A 25,003-nucleotide genomic window follows, 5' to 3' on the forward strand; every position below is an offset into this window, starting at 1 on the left:
TAGCTAGGGGAGGAGAGGTTAAATTTGCACAGATGATGGTATGCATTCAGGGTTTTACAGCCCACTCTTTATCTCAGTACTGTATTCCATGGGATGTCATCGTTCAACCCAACTAAATGGGTACCCAGGCGATAAATCCAACGTTGTTATTTTTCAAACAACCTGCTTGTGACGTTAGTGGAACCAGAGATAACCTCTATAATAGTCCATCTCATGTCATTGGTCGTGTGATTGTTTGACAAGAAATGTCGACTCAACTTAGTTGTTATTTTTTTGCATCTAATATTACTCCGATGTTCACAAATACGTTGTTTAATTTTGCGAGTGGTCATGCCTACATAACGTAAGGCGCAGGGACAAGTAATTAGATACACAACATTTGTTGAGTTACAATTCGTGTGTGACAACTGAGTCCAGGTCTTCCCTTGCTCTAAGTTCAGTGTTTTAGATGCAACCGTGAGGTGGCAAACACTACAATCTCTGCAGGGGTAATGTCCTGTGACTTGAGGTAAACCCCATGCTTCCGTGACTGATGGAATTCGTGGGGGGATCGTTTCTTTTGGGTGAGTGTGGACCAGGGCATCTTTAAGACTTCGGCCCTTCTTAAAGGAAAAGAGAGGCTTCTCCCAGTCTTTTCTGGTGGATTTAATGATGTTCCAATGTTTATTTATTGATTTTTTCATAACGTTGGACAGACTGTTGAAAGTGGTCACACATGTTAGTGGAATTTCGTCTTGAGTGTTGGTTTTCTCGTCCAGTAGCGCACTTCTTGGCTGATTTCGTGCTCTCTTGAATCCCTTATTGAGAATTGAGGCTGGATATCCTCTATCTTTCAATTTCTCAGTTAGTCCCGAGGATTGCTCTTTGAAATCTTTTAGAGTGTTACAGTTTCTTCTTAATCTTAAATACTGCCCGTATGGTAAATTCTCCTTCAGAGGACGGGGATGGAAACTCGTGAACTCCAATAGATTGTTTTTGGCTGTTGGTTTGTGATGGGTTTTTGTGGTTAGGCTCGTACCTGAAACAGAGATCACTACATCGAGGAAAATGATTTCAGTTTTACTGGTGGTATATGTAAACCTCAGGTTATGGTCAAATCCTGTGACCACTTTCAACAGTCTGTCCAACGTTATGAAAAAATCAATAAATAAACATTGGAACATCATTAAATCCACCAGAAAAGACTAGGAGAAGCCTCTCTTTTCCTTTAAGAAGGGCTGAAGTCTTAAAGATGCCCTGGTCCACACTCGCCCAAAAGAAACGATCCCCCCACAAATTCCATCAGTCACGGAAGCATGGGGTTTACCTCAAGTCACAGGACATTACCCCTGCACAGATTGTAGTGTTTGCCACCTCACGGTTGCATCTAAAACACTAAACTTAGAGCAAGGGAAGACCTGGACTCAGTTGTCACACACGAATTGTAACTCAACAAATGTTGTGTGTCTAATTACTTGTCCCTGCGCCTTACGTTATGTAGGCATGACCACTCGCAAAATTAAACAACGTATTTGTGAGCATCGGAGTAATATTAGATGCAAAAAAATAACAACTAAGTTGAGTCAACATTTCTTGTCAAACAATCACACGACCAATGACATGAGATGGACTATTATAGAGATTATCTCTGGTTCCACTAACGTCACAAGCAGGTTGTTTGAAAAAGAACAACGTTGGATTTATCGCCTGGGTACCCATTTAGTTGGGTTGAACGATGACATCCCAAGGAATACAGTACTGAGATAAAGAGTGGGCTGTAAAACCCTGAATGCATACCATCATCTGTGCAAATTTAACTTCTCCTCCCCTAGCTATGTGCTGATTAAATAGGGTCTAATAATGACAATTTTGTCCTCCCCCCCCTTTGAAATGGCTTTGGGTCTTCATCAAGCTCAAGTTATGGCTTCCTGCCCCCTTGCTTCATCATCTTATAATTAAGCTTTGCCTATTTTGGCGTCTGAAACTCATTGAGGCTTTTTTTCATCATGTTGCTAGATAGGAACACACTGGTCGCTATCGGAACATGCGTTCCCTGGGTCGGATTGGCCGATGCAATCCAAGCCTCTATTCCAGTATGATTGACGCCCACACGCGTCTGACCGGCGCGTTCCAAGCCTCGATCGGGTGTAACCACGCCCACCCGGAAGCATACGGAACGACGAGTAATGCTTTTAAACACATCTACCGGCCCCGCTCTTCATCGTCGGGGTCCGGTTTAGAGGAGAAGCTAGGTGCTGAAGCGGGTGGCGAGCGTTGAGGGCGTGAGTTCTTGACACACCTCCTCACAACGCGACTGACACGAACGAGCTAAGTACATTTAACTGATTGCTTCTAAACCTCTCCCTTCTTCCTACAGGGTGTGCCAGGTACGCTCCTACCCCCCTCCCGAGACCCATGGTGCAGCTAGCGCCATAAACCAAAGTGAGATAACGGTTTGCTTTTACGAACTGTTCGGTGGGGTCACTGACCTTTGGTCCATTGTTCCTTCCTATGGAGTAATTTCAATTGTATTTTAAATCCCCTCCAGTTATTTAGCGTATTGTAGCACTTATTTGACACTCCACTTCCCAGACTTAGTGGTATCATCCTTAAAGGGTTATATGGATGGTGTTAACTTTAGTGTGTATTTGATAACACTATTCCTGCCACAGTTTGGAGCACTCTGGATAAACGATTTGACCTATACCTACCATTAATTGTGTGTATGTCTTTTATGTTTGTCTGTGTTTGTTTCCTTTACAGGTGCAGAAATACTCCTAATTTTAGGAGTTTTTTTGAATGAGCTAATAGCTCTTCTTTTGCACTTTTTCAAAAAATTTTATCTTTTCACTTTCACGTCCCCAGGTTAGGGTGGACGATTAGAGAGTCCATACCGCCGGGGTTCACACTAGTCCTGACGAATGCCTAGGTAAATTAACACCATTATAAAGGCTGAAACATGTTGACTGACTTAACATAATTTCTGAATTAAACCAAACCATTACCTTTGGCAGTAAATTCAGACACATAGAAACCTTTTTAATTGTGTCTTAGGGATCTACTAATTAAAGCTTTTTTTGAGATACTCTTTAGACACTTGTATTTATATTCCTCACTGCACGCCCATTCACACGACCTGCTCCGCAGTCTTCTGGCGTTGTAGCACACCAAAGAGGCATTAGGCCTCTGCGGTGGGGCCCAATGATGAAGCATGACACTGACTAGGTCGGTGTGTGAGGGCCTTCCTATCCACCCTAATTGGGTGTTTGAACTCCTTCTTGACACAGCTCCTTCTCTGTGGCTATTGTGATACATGTAACCTCTCTTCTTTTGTTTATACATGATAACCGGGAACTAAGAGAGTGTTCCTTAATCTCCCTGTCTCTCCTTTTGTTTCTTCATAGCGAGGAGGATTTACACACGGCTAGTGTCATAGATGGAATGAGGACCTTGTTAGCAATAGACTGATGAACATCTGGAGTGAGAACAGCTGAGCTCCACATCTAACAGCAGGTAAAACAGACGTAAACTGCACCTGTGCTTAACTAATGCCTTCGACTGCATTATCCTGGGGATGGAGGTAGATATTAGAGATCTCTTAGAATGAAGAAAGTGTGACGAGAGGGGGTGTAGTGCCTTATTGAAGGCCGTAACTGAGATTACAGCCCTGTAATTGCATTTTATGTGGAATTGTGCAGTGCTTTGTGTTACTATAAGATCCAAGTACTGTACAACCTGATGACCAGCGGGGTGGACAATACATTATTGTGCCTACTGGTGAACTGTTGACTTCTGAGCTCTTGTCCCCCACTCTACCTCCCTGAAAAGCCTTCGAGTGCTCGCACTCCTGGCTCTGTGGAAAGGATTGCACTTGGCCCACTTTGTAGACACAGTACAACACAGTACGACAGACCCCAGGACATCAGTGACAAATAACATCGACCACCACAGTTGGGCATCTTTAGTCCCTATCTGCCCCAAGGCATTCAGAGATGGCATTATCCAGGTATTTCTACACTGACACCTCTTCTGTTTAATGAAAGGTCCCCCACTGAAGCCTTGTGGTGTCTTAGGATTCTACCTGACCCACCCAGTTTTCACTTCCTGTCTGGTGTTTTTGATCCCTCTGGTTACATCCTTCACCCTTAAAGTCTACAACTACCCTAGTGACACACGACTGCTGATGTATCTAACACATAGCCATAGATAACCTGCTAAATGCACAGCATGTATTAATAACTGTGGATGTAGGGAAATACAAGAATATCCAAGGACTTTCCCAGAGCTCCAGAAAGTAATGGGCAGGAAGATCACAGATCCAAAGTTTCAGATCTGACAGATGAAGTCCTATGACAAGATGGAACATTTCAAAACTCTCAATTTCTTTCCTATCCATAGGGAAAGCAAATGTCATCAACAAGAAAAGTGTATTGTATTTCTTGCACATGTTTTCAAAAACAATAAAATATAAAGTTAATGGCATTTAGCGAAAGATAAGTAACTATATTTAAGTTATTCGGACAGTGTTATTTTCCAATACAGGTAACAACAGGTTAAGGAAAATTTAGAAACATAAACACAAATCACAAGACTGAGAAGCAGACATGATGGTGAGTGTAAAATATGTACAAAATGTGATGGCTAAAGGACACATATCTAAAGAAAAGAGATGCACTCCTCTTCTTCCTCGTTTTTAATCCTTTTTAATCCTTTTTATGACCGTTGTTCTCTTAACGGCGTGCAAAACCCGCTATGCGCTTCGTCTCTTTGCGCTGTAAACAATTTATCTTCACAATAGGACACTTCTTACAGAATCCAACAGGCTGCACTGCCACTCCTTGTTTTGAATCAAATGAATCAATTTTTTATGTTAATTTCGTCCTTTGTTTCACCGTTTATTTGTAATTTTACTCTTGTTTTACTCTTCTTTTCTGTTCAATTCATTTTACTCAATCATTTAGACGTAGGAATCTCACAAAGGCTCAGGAATCAAACGTGGGCTCCACAAACCATAGCTTTATTAAAATAACCCAATGCATTTCGAGAACTCGATTCCCTTCGTCAGGGGCATCTACAATGTACAAGAAAATATTTTTAGCTGACAATAATATCCTCATAGAATCCTTCATTTTAAACTTGTTTCATAGATTAATCAAATACAGCCACAATTTCAAACCTTATATAATTAATGTGCATTATATCATGAGCGTTGTAATATGTTAATTTCATTTGTTTGCCTTAGCGTCTACAACTGTGTTAAACATTCGATTCACCCTCAGTGTGCTGCACTATGCACCGCATATAATCAAATATACACTTCTCCATGCTTACCCCGGTTTTGTGTATCACTCCATTTGGAATGAAATAAAACAATTCATCCTTCCCTTTCAGCGTGCGCGAACGCTTCTGACTCGAACCAAACATTGTTACCACTGAAGCATACTCATTTATATTCCCACCCGTAATCTACATAGCTCGGTAATTAGTTGCAGGTGTGCGCGTCAAAACCTTTCACAAACGTTTACCCACAGATACTACAACTCCCATAATACTGTTTCTCTGTTCCCTTCATTAGGGTAATGCATACATAATTATACGTGTGTCCCTTTTGTTTTCAATTAATCCATACTTTTTTATGAACATTACTCCATAGTTAAAACGAAGTGTTTAAACTTGTGCTAAGTAATCCAATATGGAAGAGAGTCCCACTTCTGTCCTTTGCCGTCCACAACATTCCGGTGATCCTGTTTATTTCATTTCAATTCTGCTTATACTCTCCATGTAATTCTGGGTGCAATCTCATTGAGACGAATGTAGTCATAACAATAAATCTAAAGAAAAGAGATGCACTCCTCTTCTTCCTCGTTTTTAATCCTTTTTAATCCTTTTTATGACCGTTGTTCTCTTAACGGCGTGCAAAACCCGCTATGTGCTTCGTCTCTTTGCGCTGTAAACAATTTATCTTCACAATAGGACACTTCTTACAGAATCCAACAGGCTGCACTGCCACTCCTTGTTTTGAATCAAATGAATCAATTTTTTATGTTAATTTCGTCCTTTGTTTCACCGTTTATTTGTAATTTTACTCTTGTTTTACTCTTCTTTTCTGTTCAATTCATTTTACTCAATCATTTACACGTAGGAATCTCACAAAGGCTCAGGAATCAAACGTGGGTTCCACAAACCATAGCTTTATTAAAATAACCCAATGCATTTCGGGAACTCGATTCCCTTCGTCAGGGGCATCTACAATGTACAAGAAAATATTTTTAGCTGACAATAATATCCTCATAGCATCCTTCATTTTAAACTTGTTTCATAGATTAATCAAATACAGCCACAATTTCAAACCTTATATAATTAATGTGCATTATATCATGAGCGTTGTAATATGTTAATTTCATTTGTTTGCCTTAGCGTCTACAACTGTGTTAAACATTCGATTCACCCTCAGTGTGCTGCACTATGCACCGCATATAATCAAATATACACTTCTCCATGCTTACCCCGGTTTTGTGTATCACTCCATTTGGAATGAAATAAAACAATTCATCCTTCCCTTTCAGCGTGCGCGAACGCTTCTGACTCGAACCAAACATTGTTACCACTGAAGCATACTCATTTATATTCCCACCCGTAATCTACGTAGCTCGGTAATTAGTTGCAGGTGTGCGCGTCAAAACCTTTCACAAACGTTTACAATAAATAAAGAGTGCATCTCTTTTCTTTAGATTTATTGTTATGACTACATTCGTCTCAATGAGAGTGCACCCAAGATTACATGGAGAGTATAAGCAGAATTGAAATGAAATAAACAGGATTACCGGAATGTTGTGGACAGCAAAGGACAGAAGTGGGACTCTCTTCCATATTGGATTACTTAGCACAAGTTTAAACACTTCGTTTTAACTATGGAGTAATGTTCATAAAAAAGTATGGATTAATTGAAAACAAAAGGGACACACGTATAATTATGTATGCATTACCCTAATGAAGGGAACAGAGAAACAGTATTATGGGAGTTGTAGTATCTGTGGGTAAACGTTTGTGAAAGGTTTTGACGCGCACACCTGCAACTAATTACCGAGCTATGTAGATTACGGGTGGGAATATAAATGAGTATGCTTCAGTGGTAACAATGTTTGGTTCGAGTCAGAAGCGTTCGCGCACGCTGAAAGAGAAGGATGAATTGTTTTATTTCATTCCAAATGGAGTGATACACAAAACCGGGGTAAGCATGGAGAAGTGTATATTTGATTATATGCGGTGCATAGTGCAGCACACTGAGGGTGAATCGAATGTTTAACACAGTTGTAGACGCTAAGGCAAACAAATGAAATTAACATATTACAACGCTCATGATATAATGCACATTAATTATATAAGGTTTGAAATTGTGGCTGTATTTGATTAATCTATGAAACAAGTTTAAAATGAAGGATGCTATGAGGATATTATTGTCAGCTAAACATATTTTCTTGTACATTGTAGATTCCCCTGACGAAGGGAATCGAGTTCCCGAAATGCATTGGGTTATTTTAATAAAACTATGGTTTGTGGAACCCACGTTTGATTCCTGAGCCTTTGTGAGATTCCTACGTCTAAATGATTGAGTAAAATGAATTGAACAGAAAAGAAGAGTAAAACAAGAGTAAAATTACAAATAAACGGTGAAACAAAGGACGAAATTAACATAAAAAATTGATTCATTTAATTCAAAACAAGGAGTGGCAGTGCAGCCTGTTGGATTCTGTAAGAAGTGTCCTATTGTGAAGATAAATTGTTTACAGCGCAAAGAGACGAAGCGCATAGCGGGTTTTGCACACCGTTAAGAGAACAACGGTCATAAAAAGGATTAAAAACGAGGAAGAAGAGGAGTGCATCTCTTTTCTTTAGATTTATTGTTATGACTACATTTGTCTCAATGAGATTGCACCCAAGATTACATGGAGAGTATAAGCAGAATTGAAATGAAATAAACAGGATCACCGGAATGTTGTGGACGGCAAAGGACAGAAGTGGGACTCTCTTCCATATTGGATTACTTAGCACAAGTTTAAACACTTCGTTTTAACTATGGAGTAATGTTCATAAAAAAGTATGGATTAATTGAAAACAAAAGGGACACACGTATAATTATGTATGCATTACCCTAATGAAGGGAACAGAGAAACAGTATTATGGGAGTTGTAGTATCTGTGGGTAAACGTTTGTGAAAGGTTTTGACGCGCACACCTGCAACTAATTACCGAGCTACGTAGATTACGGGTGGGAATATAAATGAGTATGCTTCAGTGGTAACAATGTTTGGTTCGAGTCAGAAGCGTTCGCGCACGCTGAAAGGGAAGGATGAATTGTTTTATTTCATTCCAAATGGAGTGATACACAAAACCGGGGTAAGCATGGAGAAGTGTATATTTGATTATATGCGGTGCATAGTGCAGCACACTGAGGGTGAATCGAATGTTTAACACAGTTGTAGACGCTAAGGCAAACAAATGAAATTAACATATTACAACGCTCATGATATAATGCACATTAATTATATAAGGTTTGAAATTGTGGCTGTATTTGATTAATCTATGAAACAAGTTTAAAATGAAGGATGCTATGAGGATATTATTGTCAGCTAAAAATATTTTCTTGTACATTGTAGATTCCCCTGACGAAGGGAATCGAGTTCCCGAAATGCATTGGGTTATTTTAATAAAACTATGGTTTGTGGAACCCACGTTTGATTCCTGAGCCTTTGTGAGATTCCTACGTCTAAATGATTGAGTAAAATGAATTGAACAGAAAAGAAGAGTAAAACAAGAGTAAAATTACAAATAAACGGTGAAACAAAGGACGAAATTAACATAAAAAATTGATTCATTTAATTCAAAACAAGGAGTGGCAGTGCAGCCTGTTGGATTCTGTAAGAAGTGTCCTATTGTGAAGATAAATTGTTTACAGCGCAAAGAGACGAAGCGCATAGCGGGTTTTGCACGCCGTTAAGAGAACAACGGTCATAAAAAGGATTAAAAAGGATTAAAAACGAGGAAGAAGAGGAGTGCATCTCTTTTCTTTAGATTTATTGTTATGACTACATTTGTCTCAATGAGATTGCACCCAAGATTACATGGAGAGTATAAGCAGAATTGAAATGAAATAAACAGGATTACCGGAATGTTGTGGACGGCAAAGGACAGAAGTGGGACTCTCTTCCATATTGGATTACTTAGCACAAGTTTAAACACTTCGTTTTAACTATGGAGTAATGTTCATAAAAAAGTATGGATTAATTGAAAACAAAAGGGACACACGTATAATTATGTATGCATTACCCTAATGAAGGGAACAGAGAAACAGTATTATGGGAGTTGTAGTATCTGTGGGTAAACGTTTGTGAAAGGTTTTGACGTGCACACCTGCAACTAATTACCGAGCTACGTAGATTACGGGTGGGAATATATATAAATGAGTATGCTTCAGTGGTAACAATGTTTGGTTCGAGTCAGAAGCGTTCGCGCACGCTGAAAGAGAAGGATGAATTGTTTTATTTCATTCCAAATGGAGTGATACACAAAACCGGGGTAAGCATGGAGAAGTGTATATTTGATTATATGCGGTGCATAGTGCAGCACACTGAGGGTGAATCGAATGTTTAACACAGTTGTAGACGCTAAGGCAAACAAATGAAATTAACATATTACAACGCTCATGATATAATGCACATTAATTATATAAGGTTTGAAATTGTGGCTGTATTTGATTAATCTATGAAACAAGTTTAAAATAAAGGATGCTATGAGGATATTATTGTCAGCTAAACATATTTTCTTGTACATTGTAGATGCCCCTGACGAAGGGAATCGAGTTCCCGAAATGCATTGGGTTATTTTAATAAAGCTATGGTTTGTGGAACCCACGTTTGATTCCTGAGCCTTTGTGAGATTCCTACGTCTAAATGATTGAGTAAAATGAATTGAACAGAAAAGAAGAGTAAAACAAGAGTAAAATTACAAATAATACGGTGAAACAAAGGACGAAATTAACATAAAAAATTGATTCATTTGATTCAAAACAAGGAGTGGCAGTGCAGCCTGTTGGATTCTGTAAGAAGTGTCCTATTGTGAAGATAAAGGACACATATGACATAATGTACTAATGCAACTATTCTGGCTGTCAAAAAGCAAGAAGATGACTTTACCCTATATTTTTCATAGACAAGTACAGATAGAGTCAACATGTTTCGGTCCTGAGAGAATCCAACGACTAAGCCTTCTTCATCGCTTAAGTGTTGTTATAAAGTGTGGATATCTGCTCTGGCATAAGGGAGCTATAGGCCCACAACAATGAATAAGAGTAAATTTAAAAAAAAGGCACAACAGTGTTGCATCCCCTGTCCTTGGGCCTGAGGTCATTCCTCTGCCAGTGCTTTCTTGTCATTAAGGGTGTTTCCCCTTTCCTTGGGCCTGAGTCCAAAGTCACTCTCCTGGCAGCGGGTCTCCTGTCACTAAGGGTGTATCCCCTTTCCTTGGGCTGAAGACTTTTCATCTCTCCACAAAAGCTGTTTATTTGATTTGATTTATTATTTATAAAGCAAAAACAAATGCCCAGGGGCATATTGGCACTGCTCAAAATTTGTCAAATGATAGATAGGAAAATGGGGACACTAATCATGCCTGAAAAGCTAGCTTTTAAAATCTTACCTGAACTTCAGTAAAGAGGGGCCCTTTATAACTCCAGAGGTCCCCGGTTCCAGTACCGAGCTGTGCGGCTTACAGGGCTCCTTCCTCCCCAGGTAGCTAGTCTGTGAGTGGGAGCTTCTAGATCTCTTGCTGAGCTGAAATGAATAGTCCTTCCTGGAAGGTGCCATCTGAATCTTCTTTTAGATACGCGGGGCCAAGGCTTAGGCCGTACAAAGGCCTTTAAAGGCTATCTGTTTCCTTACCGGAAGCCAGTGCAGTTTATACATGGCTTAGGAGGCAGAAAAATATCTCGTGACCTTCATCAGCATACGAGCCACCGCGTTTTGTGAAACTTGAACTTTCTTCAGGGATTTTCTTGGTAGGTTTTGGTACAGTTCTCTAAAAATAGGAGCTCAGAGGGAAAAATCGGACCCAGGTTTCCTCCACTCATATCATCATATTCACAATAACCTGGTCCTAATCTAAATAGGCAATATATTCCATAATATCCTCTGTTGACTCGTTAGTGTGGTTACACTTAACCTTACTCCCACTCCAGGAGTTACCACAAGGTGTGCCTGTCTTTAAAATATCCCCGTACATTCTGTGTGTGTCACTCCATATGTGTCTATAGTCCCTACTCTCAATCAAAGCTCGTGCAAATCCATGCAAGGGCACGGAGAGTGGTAAGTCAGAATGAATCAGAAAGAATGTGTGGATGGTGGGGAGGAACCTCACGGGAGCAACCACCAGGGAACTACTGACAGGTTCTCGTCAGTGTGTTCCACTTCTCATCATTGGCTCCTTCCCACCGAAAATAAACAAAATTGGAAAGTAGGAAAAATTGTAAAAGTAAATCCTAATCAACTCAAAGGTGTGTATCCCTATAGCACTCATGTGCATCTACCCACAAGGTGTCAACACCGCTACTCAGTGTGATCCTGCGTTTAAAAATGGAGTTAGATATCCATAGCTATTCGGACTACTTTATTCTATGCTGGGTATCTACTCCCATTAAAACCAAAACTCTGCCGTTGTGCTTCGTTTTGTATTATATGAAGCCAACATGTTTCGTTGCCTATCTAGGTTGGTCGGCAACTTCTTCAGGGCTGGGGGTATTTTCTTCGCCACACAAAGCTGGGCACTGCCAGCATTTAAATCTGTAGACACATAGGTACATCCACACAGACAAAGACATAAAAACATAGAATGACACACATTAGTTTGGTGCCCACCTCCTCTGAATGTAGTAGTAGTAGTAGTAGTAGCAACGCATATTTATAGAGCGCAACTGTCACCCAAAGGGTATCCTGGCACTTGACCACAACACTACCTACATATGACATACATTACACAGCCCTTGGAAAAAGATGACTTTTAAAGTGCTTTTTAAAAGACAGCAGATCCTGCCTACACCTCAGGAATAACGGTAAGGAATTCCAGAGTTTGGCGGCCGTAAAGCTGAAAGAGCGGCCGCCCATCCTTACCCTTTTTATCCTGGGGACTGTCACCAAGAATGCCGTGGAGGACCTCAGGGTTCTAGAGGCTGAGTACCAGGAGAAGAGATCTTGCAACATCACTGGACCCAGACCATGCAGAGCTCTGAAGACCAAGCAAGAAGCCTTAAAACAGATCCGTTGCTAACCCGGCAACCAATGAAGATCCAAGAGTTTAAGGCAAGAAGAAGCAGAGCGAGGACAAGATAGGGCCAGCTTAGCCGCCATATTCTGAACCCGCTGCAGCTTCAAGAGCAGAATATTAGGAGCCCCTAGAAGCAGTGCATTGCAGTAGTCTAACCTACTGAGAATGATACTGCGCACTATTTCAATCCTAGCTGAAGGAGGAAATAGCGGAAGAATTTTCCGTAATGTACAGAGCAATAGCATGCATGTCGCCGTGGTTTTATTGACAAAGGCATCCAACTGAAGGTTGGGCCCAAACATGACGCCCAGATTGCGCGCAGACTCAGCTGCCGCCACAGTGCCTAGGATGGAGGTAGCGATACAGAAAAGGGGGTGGTGATGAACAGAGTGTCTGAATTAAGCAGACCACTCTTACCCAGTCCAAAGATCAGGGCTTGATCCATCACCGTTATTTATCTCACTGCCCCATCCCAGCTCAGAACCTGGCTATATGCAAATTAGTCTGTCCCTGGCCCAGTGCATCATGGGAACAGGGCAGACCAAACTACCAAGCCAATTCTTCACCAGAAAGGAGACAAGCTACCGGGGACCGGTTTCTGGCATTTCAGCCTCTTCGGCCCGGGTTGCTTGAATCCTGATGGAGCAGTGAGAAAGGGACTCATGTCTGAGTATACCCTGCCACACCTATAGTGGCCAAAAACGATACAGAAAAGGGGGTGGTGATGAACAGAGTGTCTGAATTAAGCAGACCACTCTTACCCAGTCCAAAGATCAGGGCTTGATCCATCACCGTTATTTATCTCACTGCCCCATCCCAGCTCAGAACCTGGCTATATGCAAATTAGTCTGTCCCTGGCCCAGTGCATCATGGGAACAGGGCAGACCAAACTACCAAGCCAATTCTTCACCAGAAAGGAGACAAGCTACCGGGATGGAGGTAGGCCAGAACTCCTCAGGTAGAGGGCGGGGCAGCCGATCCAAAGTACAATGGAGAACCTCCGTTTTCGATCCGTTAAACTGGAGTGAGTTCTGGCGCAGCCAGTCTGCCGTAGAGGTCATGCAACGGTGAAATGTTTCCCTAGAAACCGCATCCTCGCCTTCAAAATAAAAAAAAAGTTGAGTGTCATCGGCATAGTTGATGACCGATATGCCGAATGACTTAATCAATCTTATCAACGGGCGAAGATACAGGTTAAATAGGATCGGGCTGATAGCCGAGCCCTGAGGCACGCCCTGATTTACTTTTTTGACAGCTGACCGAAAAGGTGGCAAAGCCACAGCTTGTTGCCTATTGCAGAGGTAGGAAGTCAACCAGTCCAAGGCCTGACCGGTCACCCCGGCCTTCTGCAACCTGCTTAGTAGCACAGCATGGTCAACCGTATCGAACGCGGCCGACATGTCGAGCAGCACAAGAAATGCAGCTCTTCCCATGTCGACACGCGAACGTAGGGTATCCAAAACTGTCACCAGGGCTGACTCAGTGCCGTGAGCCGGCCTAAATCCAAATTGGGCCACGTCCAGGCAGGCGTTGGATGCAAGGAAGCTAGACAGGACCCTAGTGACCAGTTTCTCCAGTATTTTTACAGAGAAAGGTAAAAGCGAGATGTGCCTGTAATTCGCCGGGCACAAAGGATCCAAGGTGGCTTTTTTTTAGCAGAGGTGAAACCACTGCGAGCTTCCAGCAGTCTGGAACCGTGGCCGTAGCTAAGGACTGGCTGAATGTACTTAAAATCCACCTGTTTCAGGGACATATTTTGAAGTATCACCTTCACATCGGTGCCTGCCGGCATACCTGGGGTTCTTCGTACCCTCTTATGCAGTTCTGGTCCACCTGTTAGTTATATTTAGTGGTCGCTTCTCGTCGACCTACAATCATGCGCACAATTAGTACATAGCTTCCACATCCTACCTGTACACATTCTCCCCGCTTATTTTTGGATCTACGGCATGACTTGTGCCCAGCTGTCATCCAGTCCCCCAGGGGTTACTGCCGCTCTCGCCCCTACAGTATCCAACTCATATATGCATGCCCTTTTATAATGCGTGAGTCATAATACTGGCGCGAGTCTCTACATCTCCCATCTACTGGCTCTCGGGATATGGATCCTTAAGGTGTAATCATAATGCTGGCGCGAGTCTCTACATCTCCCGTCTACTGGCCCACGGGATGTAGATACTTAAGGTGTAATCATGGCCCGGGTCCCACTCCTTACCGTCTATGACTGTAGACGTTATTTTCGCTCAGGGCTCCCGCTCCCGCTATCAGTCTTCTTGCCGGCTTACTAAAAGTTGGCGTGTGACGTAGCGCGTCACATGACCCGGTGCAACGCGGCGGCCATATTGGAATGGGATAATATCTCTCTATTTCCCTAAAACGGAGCAGTACCCCTTCCTCGTAGTGTGTAAAATCTCCTGGATTTTGACCACTTCAATACAATTACGTATTGAGGTAGATGACAGAGCGCTGCCCAGTATATTATCTTCTTAAAAAAAGAGACTATATTTAGCATTCTACAGGGTACTGCCCCATTATACTCCATTTGTCTATGTGTACAGTTGATGCACATGCCTTATTCTCTTTTGCAATCTCAATAGGTAAACGTTTCTAGGGTTGTGTCATGTAGAAGATTCTCAGCTCATTATGCTTACATGAGACGTGTTTGTTTCCCTCAGTGTATTACATCCTCTTATGGACGATGTTACTCAGAGGACCCGCCTATCAGTGCTCATTCATCTTAAGGATATTTTGTTCCATTCAATAAGGTCATTGAGGCCACCTTTATCCGCCCTCTCCTGGTAGATCCACCGAGCTTCTTTTGACATCAGCCTGGTTTCTATAGTTCTTGGGTCCCCCATGATTTTTTCTAGGATCACCCATCGTATCTCCTTCGGTTGATGTTTCGCCAGCTTGTAATGCTGCACCAGCTTGGTCGTCAATCGTTCTGTTCTCAGCGTGCTGAGGTGTTCTTGTATGCGGACCTTGGCCTTTCTGGTTGTTAGCCCAATATAATGTGGTCCGCATGGGCATGTAAGCCGGTATATGACATTAGCTGTATTGCAATTTGTCAGGCTGTTCAAATTCCATGTTCTCCCATTCATCAGTTGGACGCTCTTTGTCTTTTCAATGAGACCACATACCGAGCAACAACCACACGGGTGATGCCCTGCAAGTGTCTCTGGTGCTACACCTTCCTGTCTGGGTCGTGAATGCACCAATCTGTCCTTCAGATTTTGGGATCTTCTAAAGGCGAACCGCGGCGGGGGCATCTTGAAACTACTAGTGCTCAAAAGGTGCCAGTGTTTTCTTAAGATCAGGCGGATCCTTGAGGACAGAGAATCAAAGGTGGTGACCACCGGTAAGCGTTCTCCTGTTTCCTTTGGGACTCTCTCAAGGAGGACTTCCCTGGGAGTGTTCAGTGCTCGCTTCCATGCAGATTTCACTATTCTTTTAGGGTAGGCGCGCCTCTCCAACGTCGCCATCAAATCGCTCGCTTCTTCCACATACTTCTCTCTAGTGCTACAATTCCGTCTATACCGGAGGAACTGCCCTACCCGCAAGTTGTCACGGAGTGCACGAGGATAAAATGAGTTGTAGTGGAGCAACACATTTTTATCAGTCGGTTTCTTGTGCACTTGTGTGGTGAGTAGATGGTTCTGGGCTACTATATCGAGGTCCAGGTATACTGCTGTCTTCCTGTTGTAGTGCCATGTAAATTTCAAACATGGGTCCAGATTGTTGAGCCATGCAAGGAACTCCTGTAACTTAGCCTCGGACCCAGTCCACACGCACAGCACATCATCAATAAATCGTTTCCAGAGACAGATGTTCTTCTGGTACGGGTTTGATGGATGATGAATGAAATGGGTCTTGAATTGTCCCACGTAGATGCACGCTAGACTGGGGGCAAAAGTAGCCCCCATCGATGTTCCGCATATTTGTAAATACAGTTGATCTTTATACTGAAAAAAGTTTCGGGTAAGTGCTATCTCAATGCATTGTAGGACAAAGGATGGAGGTGTGTCGAAAAACCAGTCTCTCCCCTCCAGTGCCCGCGCTGCAGCGTGGCTCCCCGGGGTATGCTTGTATATAACGACTCGATGTCGATTGTTACCCAGAATTGTTGGTCCAGGTCGTATTCCATGTCCGTAAGTATGTTTAAAACATCAGTCGTGTCCTGTACGTATGATGCTTGGGTGATGACACATTCCCTGAGGAAGAAGTCCGCAAATTGAGACAGTGGTTCCAGTATAGACTGGATACTGGACACTATAGGTCGTCCCGGGGGTGGGGTAGGCGCGCCTCTCCAACGTCGCCATATATTCCTATTGCTTCAACATTGATGCCCTGTTGCACCTGTGTATCACAATAACATACACTTAAATATTTTATAATCAAATGTGGATGTCATTTTGTTTTATCAATCTGCCGTTCTTAAGCGCCTTTTAACCTCAATCTGCTTCCTAGGTTTCGTTACTCCAGTCAGCCTAGACGCCATTTTATTTGAGGTAGTACATTTGCACATTTCCTGCATCTAGTAGCAAAGCAGCAGTGCTTGTGTATTTGTAAATAGTGTTCGTGTTGTCTCTGTGAGAAGAACCTGCTCCCTGCTCATTGCATACCTTTTCCTGGAGTAACAAGTTTCTGTCACGTGTTTATGCTCCATAGACTTGTATTGAGCGAAAAGTTTATACAAGCTGAATAAAACAGCATACATTTTAGGACACTTGAATTGACAATTCTTCCTTGATAATTTGCTGTCCTCACTGTAGTTTTGAATTAAATGCCTGATAAAACTGTTTGGCTTTCCTGTGTGTTGTGTTTTATTTTAACACTGCAGACAAGCAGGCTGCTGTTCTTAATGGATCCCCTCTCACAACTCTCTTTGTTGGTGTTTTACCTCCAGTCTCCTCCAGTCTCCTCCACTGCCCTCTCAGCCCCCTCTCTTTACTTGGGACCTAGAAGTTACTGTCCCTGGGTGTGTTTGTCCAGTGCTTTACTTTGAGAACACAGCGCCCTCCATGTCCTTCACTCTCTGCCGCCCTCTCTCCTCCAGCCGGGACCTGATTTACAGCTGGGAGTGAGTGGAAACAGCCCAATGTGACCAGGATCAAACGCTGGAGTGTTTCCTACACAAATAAAGGACATGCTCCTTACTCCTCCTCCCCTCTCTCTCTTCCCTTCTCTCAGTTTGGAAATCCAGGTTTCCACACAGGTGTTGTGCCCTGTGGTATGTGTGTATCTATGGTATGTGCCTGGCAGGGGGTTCCATGCGCAGATATCGAGCCCTGTGATCTGTGGCACATTCTGTGGATGGGGAGGCTGTGGCTGGCAGTTACCACTAAGATGCTACAACTAGTGGGTCGGCTATATATGTAACTTACGGGTAAGGGCAACAAAAGGACATTTTCTTGTACCGGATGAGTCCTGCCATCCCTCATAATTACCGCACAACAAACGTATGGTAATTTCCACAATTACTGATTTGTTGTGTTTCGACAAAGGTACCATGAATCTATGAATGAAGGACCGATTCAGCATATTTTAGATCCTTCACTTCTCTGCACAGGTTACATTTTGTCCTGTGTTCAGTGGCGGCTCGCCCAGGGAGTGCTGCGGGGCAGAAAGGCAAGGTGGGGGGAAGTGGAGTCCAACATATGACGGACAGGAGTAAGGTAAGTAATTAAATAAATAAAACAATTTACCTTGCGTGCGCTGCTTCGCCAACTCGGCGAGGCAGCGCCCTCAAGGTAAATTGTTTTATTTATTTCTTTTTTTGTCAGGGTTGCGCCCTCTTTATGCCACAATTTTCCTTCCTTGTCACAAATATTATCTCCCCTGTGCTCCCAACATTGTGATGCCATGGGTGCCCCTTATGCCAAGAGTTTTCTCAAGAGCACCAGCATTTTTCCACAGGGGGCCCGTATGCCAAGAACTACCTCCAGTACGCCAGAACCGGTATTTTACCATCAGTGCCCATTGTGCCAAAGCATATCTCCAGTATGCCAGTCCCAGCGTCTTCTCACAGCCGCTGGTCATGATAAGAATTTCCCCCGTATGCCAATGACAGCCTTTTGTCCTGGGTGACGTAAGCTAAGAATCCCCTTCAGTATATCAGGCCCAATGGAAGACTGGCAAGCATCACCGTCTCATTACTCACCTCATTTCTCTCATGCTCACTTGTATTCACTCACTCAAGCGTATTCTCACTCACTCAACCACACTCGTTCTCCCTCATTCACTTGCAGTCATTCACTCTCACTCACTCTCACTCATTCTTACTCTGGCTCACACATCCTTGTCCACGTTCACCCTTACTCTCACGCCCGTATTCTTACTTATTCTCCTTCATTCACACGTTTTCAAATTCGCACCCTCACATTATTATTATTATTATTATTGTTATTAACAGCATTTATTAAGCGTATAGCTACCCTAAGGCATCCCGGCGCTAGCAGCATAGACAAGGAGGAGACTGGAAAGTTTATAGAGTGCCAATTTGAAACAGCCATGTTTTAAAGCTTTCGAAAGAGAAGGTTTCGAGACTCTGAACGGAGATGTAGGGGCGGGTGCTCCAGAGTCCAGCTGTAATGTAGGAGAAGGACCTGCCTCTACTTCTTACCCTTTTAGTTTTGTGAATTACTGCTAAATTTAGATTAGCCAAGGGAAGGCAATTCCTGGGGCGGTAAAAATGAATGAGAGAGTCATTAATTAAAGGGCCCCTCCCCCATAGGGTCTTATGGGCTATACACAGAGATTTCAATGTTATTCTTTCCAAAGATGGCAGCCAGTGTAGGGTCTTCAAAGCCAGCTTAGCCAACTGAGTTTTAGGAATACCCAGCAACAACCGAGCAGCGCAGTTCTGTACGACTTGGAGTTTCCTAAGGGTTGATTTAGGGGCTCCCAGGTAGAAAGAGTTGCCGTAGTTCAAACGGGAGAATACCAAAGCCTAAACCTTAATTCTCCTTGCCCCAATGGTAAGGAGAGGGAGAACTGTCCGAATCCATCTGAGAGTGCCGTGGCAGACTCCGACCAATTTCACCTCTTGGTCAAATTCAAAGGACTTATCCAGCCAAACGCCTAGGATTTTAACCTTAGTGTTGGGAGTCGGGGCAGGGCCAAGACAGCCGTTCCATGTAAGTTTAAAATGTGTTTTAATCGCGTTGCCCAGGAGCATTAGTTCTGTTTTTTCTCCGTTGAGCCTAAGACAGGAGTTATCCATCCATAATGCCACTTTCTCAGACAGGATTTCAGGCCAGAGGGGGAGTTCTGAGAGTGGTTGAGCCCAACTACCAACTGCGTATCATCAGCATCTGGGTCTAAGCTCGGCTTTTTGAGTAGATTACCATGGCATGTTTCCAGGGTGAAGGGAGTAGCCCGGTGGAAATAGATAGATTTATCACCTCCAGTATGACTGGGAATACAGCGTCTTTGGCTTTGCGAAGGAAGTGAGGAGAAGCCTGATAGACGGGGGTGCCAGAATTTACTTGGGAGAAGATTTCAGAAACAGTATCCAGATTCATAATTGGAAATTCCTCCAATAAATGCTCAGATTAAAGTGGTGGTTGTCCGTTAGTAGAAGGTCCCTGGGACAAGGAGAGCCAGGAAATGCATTGTATATATCTTGAATCTTTGCATGGAAACATTCAGCAAGTTCATTACAACGATCAGCAGAGATATCGGGTAATATTCCCGGAGATGGGAGCTCTAGGAGATTCTTCGCTATGTGGAAGATTTCCAGAGGAGCATTAGCTGCTGAATTAAGGTTTCCTTCATAATAAAGTGCCTGTGCTTTTTTTATTTCAGCTTGTTAGAGTTTTATAGACTCTTTATATTTCTGTTTACTCAATTCATTGTAGTCTTTTCTCCAATTCCTCTCCAATCTTTTACAAGGTTGCGTAAGTGACCGAAGCTTAGGCGAGTACCACAGTGATATTTTCTCTCTCATCCTTTTGTAGCTGGATTTGACAGGGATAACTGTCCAGCAAAGACTCTATCCAATGAGTGAATTTTTTCGAGGCTAAGATAGGACTAGAGTCAAACTTTGGCTTGGAATTTTTAAGAGCAGAGATCCATGAATCTACAGGAAGTTTGGACCAAAGGCGAACTCCCCTGCTAATAGATTTGGTAGCAGCGGGTTGAGTTGATGAGTACAGGGAGACAGGGATCTAAGAATGATCTGACCAAGGCAGGGGGTTGGAGTCACCCATTCAACAACTCAGCGCTGTTGGTGAAAACAGGGTCTAAAGTATGGCCTCTCTTATGTGTGGGGCCATTGGCCTTTTGTATCAGCTGAGCAGCTAAAAGGATCTGGATAAGATCCGAGGCATCAGTTTTTTGGGATCATCAAAATGCAGGTTAAAGTCCCCTACAAGGGTAATGTTGGGGGAAGAGCCGCCATTTCAGGAAGAGATTTGAGAAATTGCCCACACTCACTCGGGCAGCGATAGTTTAGAACTCCTGAGAAGGAAAGAGTGTCGGAGAGTGAGATAGCGAAGGATAAGCCTTCGCAGTCTGAAATAAGATGAGCTTGTCACGGTATTTAGTGCTCATTCATCCTCCCTTGCAGACTTGCATTCACCTTCTATTATTCACTCATTCTAACTCATTCAAACTGATATTCACTTACTAATAGTGGTGCGGCTCACTGGTTAGAGGCGGCAGACCCGGGAGCAGAGAACGGCCCGGGACCAGGGTTCAATTCCCGACACGGCAGGGTTGTGTACCAGGGTCAGCGGACTCGATAATTCTCGCCTCGGTGCCTACTCTAACCAGGGATCACACTCAGCAACTCTGGGCATTAGCTTGCCTCATATCCACAACGGCCCCCCACATACGCCGGGGATGCCTGGTTTCACCTTTGAGATACCCAGTAGGGACCATCTCACAGGGAAAACCAGGACGGGTTCCCCAGAGGTCTACAGCGCAGAGATACTCCTTCGGGAGTCGATTCTAGTGCTTTAGAAACCCACAATCAATCAATCAATACCCAATATCACTTTTTTACTCACTACCGATTGTTGACTCTTGCTCACTTCCACTCACACCTGCTCTCACATACTGATGCAAGTGTTCACATAGACACATGCTCTCACTCCAACACCAACACACTCTAAACTGCAAGCGTGCGCACAACATACATTCAAAAACAATGTTTACTTGCTTTACCTGTCAGCAAAGTTCTCATTTCAGGTACCAGTGCCTCATTTTCATTTTACACTTATAGAGAATAATACTGAATTATTCACTTTAATACTGTATTATTCACTATCAGTGTAATCAAAAATAGGCATAAGAGCGGACTGCCCCTATGCTCCTGGCACTGATTCTGTCACCTCTTAGACAATGGGTTTCAAAGCCAGGGTTAGGGGTCACAGAGGGCAAACCAGGGCTCTCGGCTTCAACTCCTGGTGACCCCTAAATCATGTCCTTGATGTTTTGCAGCATCATTCATGCAATCCATGCTCTACAAGATAACTTGGCTATGCAGAATAAAAGAGACACACCTTTAGTTCAAGAAGTGTAGACTTACAAACTTGCTGTCTACTAATGCACCATTGTAGGGTTTACCCAAAGTACTTACTTTGGGACTTAGAAGGGACAATGTTAATAAAGTGTTGTTCCCATGCTTCCAAGCCAGTGAAAATATTTCCTGGTGAATATCATTTTTCAATAAGAGCTGAAGATTATGTATACTTTTCTTTCTTCAGAAAAGATTGAATTTTTCATAGTGTTGAGATCCCTTTCCTGTCAATGTGTACAGTAAGACAACATTGCCACAGAATGAGCTGCAGAATACACCATACATTTCTTACCATTTAATGTCATGAATTGTGCCAGAAGTGTGGCTCAATGGTTAGAGGCGGCAGACCCTGATGCAGAGGTCTGGCCCGGGACCAGGGTTCAATTCCTGCTTTGGCGGCTCTTGGACTCAATTTCCCCGGACCTGATAATTTTCGCCTCGGTGCCTCTTCTAATCATAGGTCCCACTCTGCAACTCTGGGCAATAGCTTGCTTAATCACCACAATGGCCCCAGCAGCGCTTGGATGCCTGGCTTCACCTTGGGGGTGCCCAGAAGTGGGCACTTCACAGGGAAAGGCCAGGAAGGGTTCCACAGCGGTATGTGTAGAGCGCCTTGAGACCACTTCAGGGGTTATACGTGCCCTGTATAAGCACTACATTTACATTTTACATATCATTTGGTCCCACCCTGCCAGTTGATTCCAGTGGCCATGCTTATGATCTGCGTCTGATGGGTCAGTGTACTAATGTACACTGTGCAGGGATTTGTGCAGGATCCCATGATCAGACTTATGAGTGCTGGATGGCTCACTCAGCCGCTCAGCCTCCCATGGTCGATAACATGAGCATCATTGAGTTGGGTAACCATAAACATCACTTCTATAGTGACTAGGGACTCTTTGGAGGGATAGCATGCTTTACAAATTCTCATCGTGTTACTCCACCAAGTGCTTTGCACCAAGGGGACCGGTTCAAAACCAGCCACTGCCCACGGTTGCCCCGGAGTCCCTGCCCCCTCGTGCTCACCTGCTGCGTTCCAGACTCCGGCCCAGGACAGCTCCGCGCAGAGGGCTAGGAGTGCCAGCGCCAGCCAGATGTGATGGGAACTCTTCATGGTGATGAGCCTTGGAGCGGGCACCCGTGCCACCCACCTTTAAAGGCTTCTGCAACCCAGGAGAGGATGGAAGAGGGAGGGCACTGCGTAAATCCCTTCCCTGGCAGGACTGTGCCTGGGCTTCTGCTGAACTCCCTTCCGCAAACATGCCCGGTGCCACCCGGAGCACACAGCCTCTCTCAACGTCAAACCTTCGGTTAACGCGACCTGAGAACCCTCTCAGCAAACCCATTATGGAGATTTCTTTTGGAACAACAGCTGCAGACAGCATGTACTCTGCCTGCAGAGTGTTGGATGCCTTCTGTTGTGCACCTTTCCTGGCACACCTCGCTGCCCTTGTGCTCAGGTTCATGCTGATCCTACATCACATGCTTGACAGCGTGTACGCCCCAAGCATCTAAGAACAGGAGTTTTAGGATCATGCAAAGAAGTTTTGAACTCATACTCTCTACAGTAATTATGGACAGTCTCGCTAACGGCTATCTGTGTCAATGGCACAGAGGAGGACACCCTCATAGGTAAGCGTGGGTGGTGTGACTAAGGCTTATCTTTGCCACCAGCACAGACAGGTGTACTCCAGTGCTTAATTGGAGCCGGTGGTTTCTGGTGCTCAGCACTGGCACATGACTGTCAACACTCGCACTTATGACAGTCTGCCACATGGTGGCGCTGTTTTTCTAGTTTACAAAGAAGCACAACAGTTGTTTGTTAATTTAATATATGTTTAGTTTTATATAGCATGAACATGACCCTAGAGGGTATCAGAGTGCTTTACAGATGATCAGGTTGAGAGAAACAGGTAAAGCAGAAGAAATAATAACAATCACAATAACAGTGCAGGAAGTAGCGGGACCAAGGTGGGGGCGAACCGCTCCCTCTAGTGCAACAGCGAGAATAACAGAACAGGCCATAGTGCCTGAAGGCAGACTGCAAGCAGGGGTAGTGTGCATTACCAGTGCCGGCAGGGAGGGAACATGGGAGCCAGAGCAGGAGTTTGTTCATCAATAGTACTTTCACTTGTTTTGTTAAAGATGCAGGTGAAGAGTTAGCTCCAATTTCAGAAGGTAGGGAGCTCCCGATTCTCTTGCCGTGCCAGAGCAGGCTCTATTGTAAGTTTTCTTCGTCTTGAATTTCTGAGGTTTGAGCAGTAAGGACCAGGTGCTTCTTACGGTTCTAGCGCCTCCCGATAGATCCAGTTTTTGTACAATGTACCTCAGGGTGTTGGAGTGTAAGGCTTTATGCGTCATGCAGGCAATTGTTAACACATTTTTTGCCTCATAAGGTAGCCAGTTTAGTGGTTTCAGAAGAGGCGTGATGTGGTTATTGCATTTAGATCCAGTAATAAGCCTTGCAGCTGGGTTAGGGAGACCCTAAGGGAGGTCGGCCTTGACCTAGGAAGGCCACAAAGGGTTAATCCAACCTGGAAATTACTAGAGCTCGAACAACTGACTTGAAGTCAACGAGAGGGAGGAAGGGTTTGATTTTACTTAAGATGCTCCTTTGGAAGTTAGCTCCTCTGGTGTCCCAGCTTTTGTGCTCCTGCATTATTCAAGTTCTTGTCAAACGATATTGTCATGTTATCAATAACAGGTGTGAGGGCTGTTAAATGTTTCATCAGTTCAGAAATGTTGAGTGATTGCTTAGGGAGGGTGCAATGAACCCCCTGCCTGCTGATGAAGAGCCCAGCTCGTTATGAGGCACAGTGGAGCTGTGCTCATGACGAGCTGGGCTCGTCATAATGGCTGCGCCACTCCCCCGCACGGCGAATTCCACGCCTGTGCGGACGTTCTACAGGAGTGTGTGGAGTCATGACGAGCCCAGCTGGCTCGTCATGAGCGCCGTGGCACCGCGTAACCCCCACCCCCCGCACCGCGGGGGAATTACCCCCGCGGTTACGGGGTTAATAGGAATTCTGTTTTGAGAGTATTTATTTTGAGGTGGTTGCAGGTCAACAAGTTTTGAGTTTTTTTGTAGATTTGCGTTGAGAGACCTAATATTCTTCAAAGGAGGAGAATTTCAGGTAAAGTTGGGTGTCATCAGCATTCATGTGATTATTGATGTTTGATGATTTCA

At 43.8% G+C, this 25,003-nt stretch overlaps 1 protein-coding gene across 1 annotated transcript in view; it reads right to left on the bottom strand.

Moving 5' to 3' along the window:
* Positions 1–23,178, bottom strand: part of LOC144764031 (omwaprin-c-like) — a 72,538-nt gene extending 49,360 nt beyond the window's left edge. The window contains exon 1 of the mRNA XM_078650170.1: positions 22,843–23,178. Coding sequence (XP_078506296.1) covers positions 22,843–22,930 — 88 coding nt within the window. The 5' untranslated portion in view covers positions 22,931–23,178. The remainder of the gene's footprint in view (positions 1–22,842) is intronic.
* Positions 23,179–25,003: the final 1,825 nt, after the last annotated feature.

Source organism: Lissotriton helveticus, chromosome 6 (assembly GCF_964261635.1).
Source record: "Lissotriton helveticus chromosome 6, aLisHel1.1, whole genome shotgun sequence".
Taxonomy (NCBI): Eukaryota; Metazoa; Chordata; class Amphibia; order Caudata; family Salamandridae; genus Lissotriton; species Lissotriton helveticus.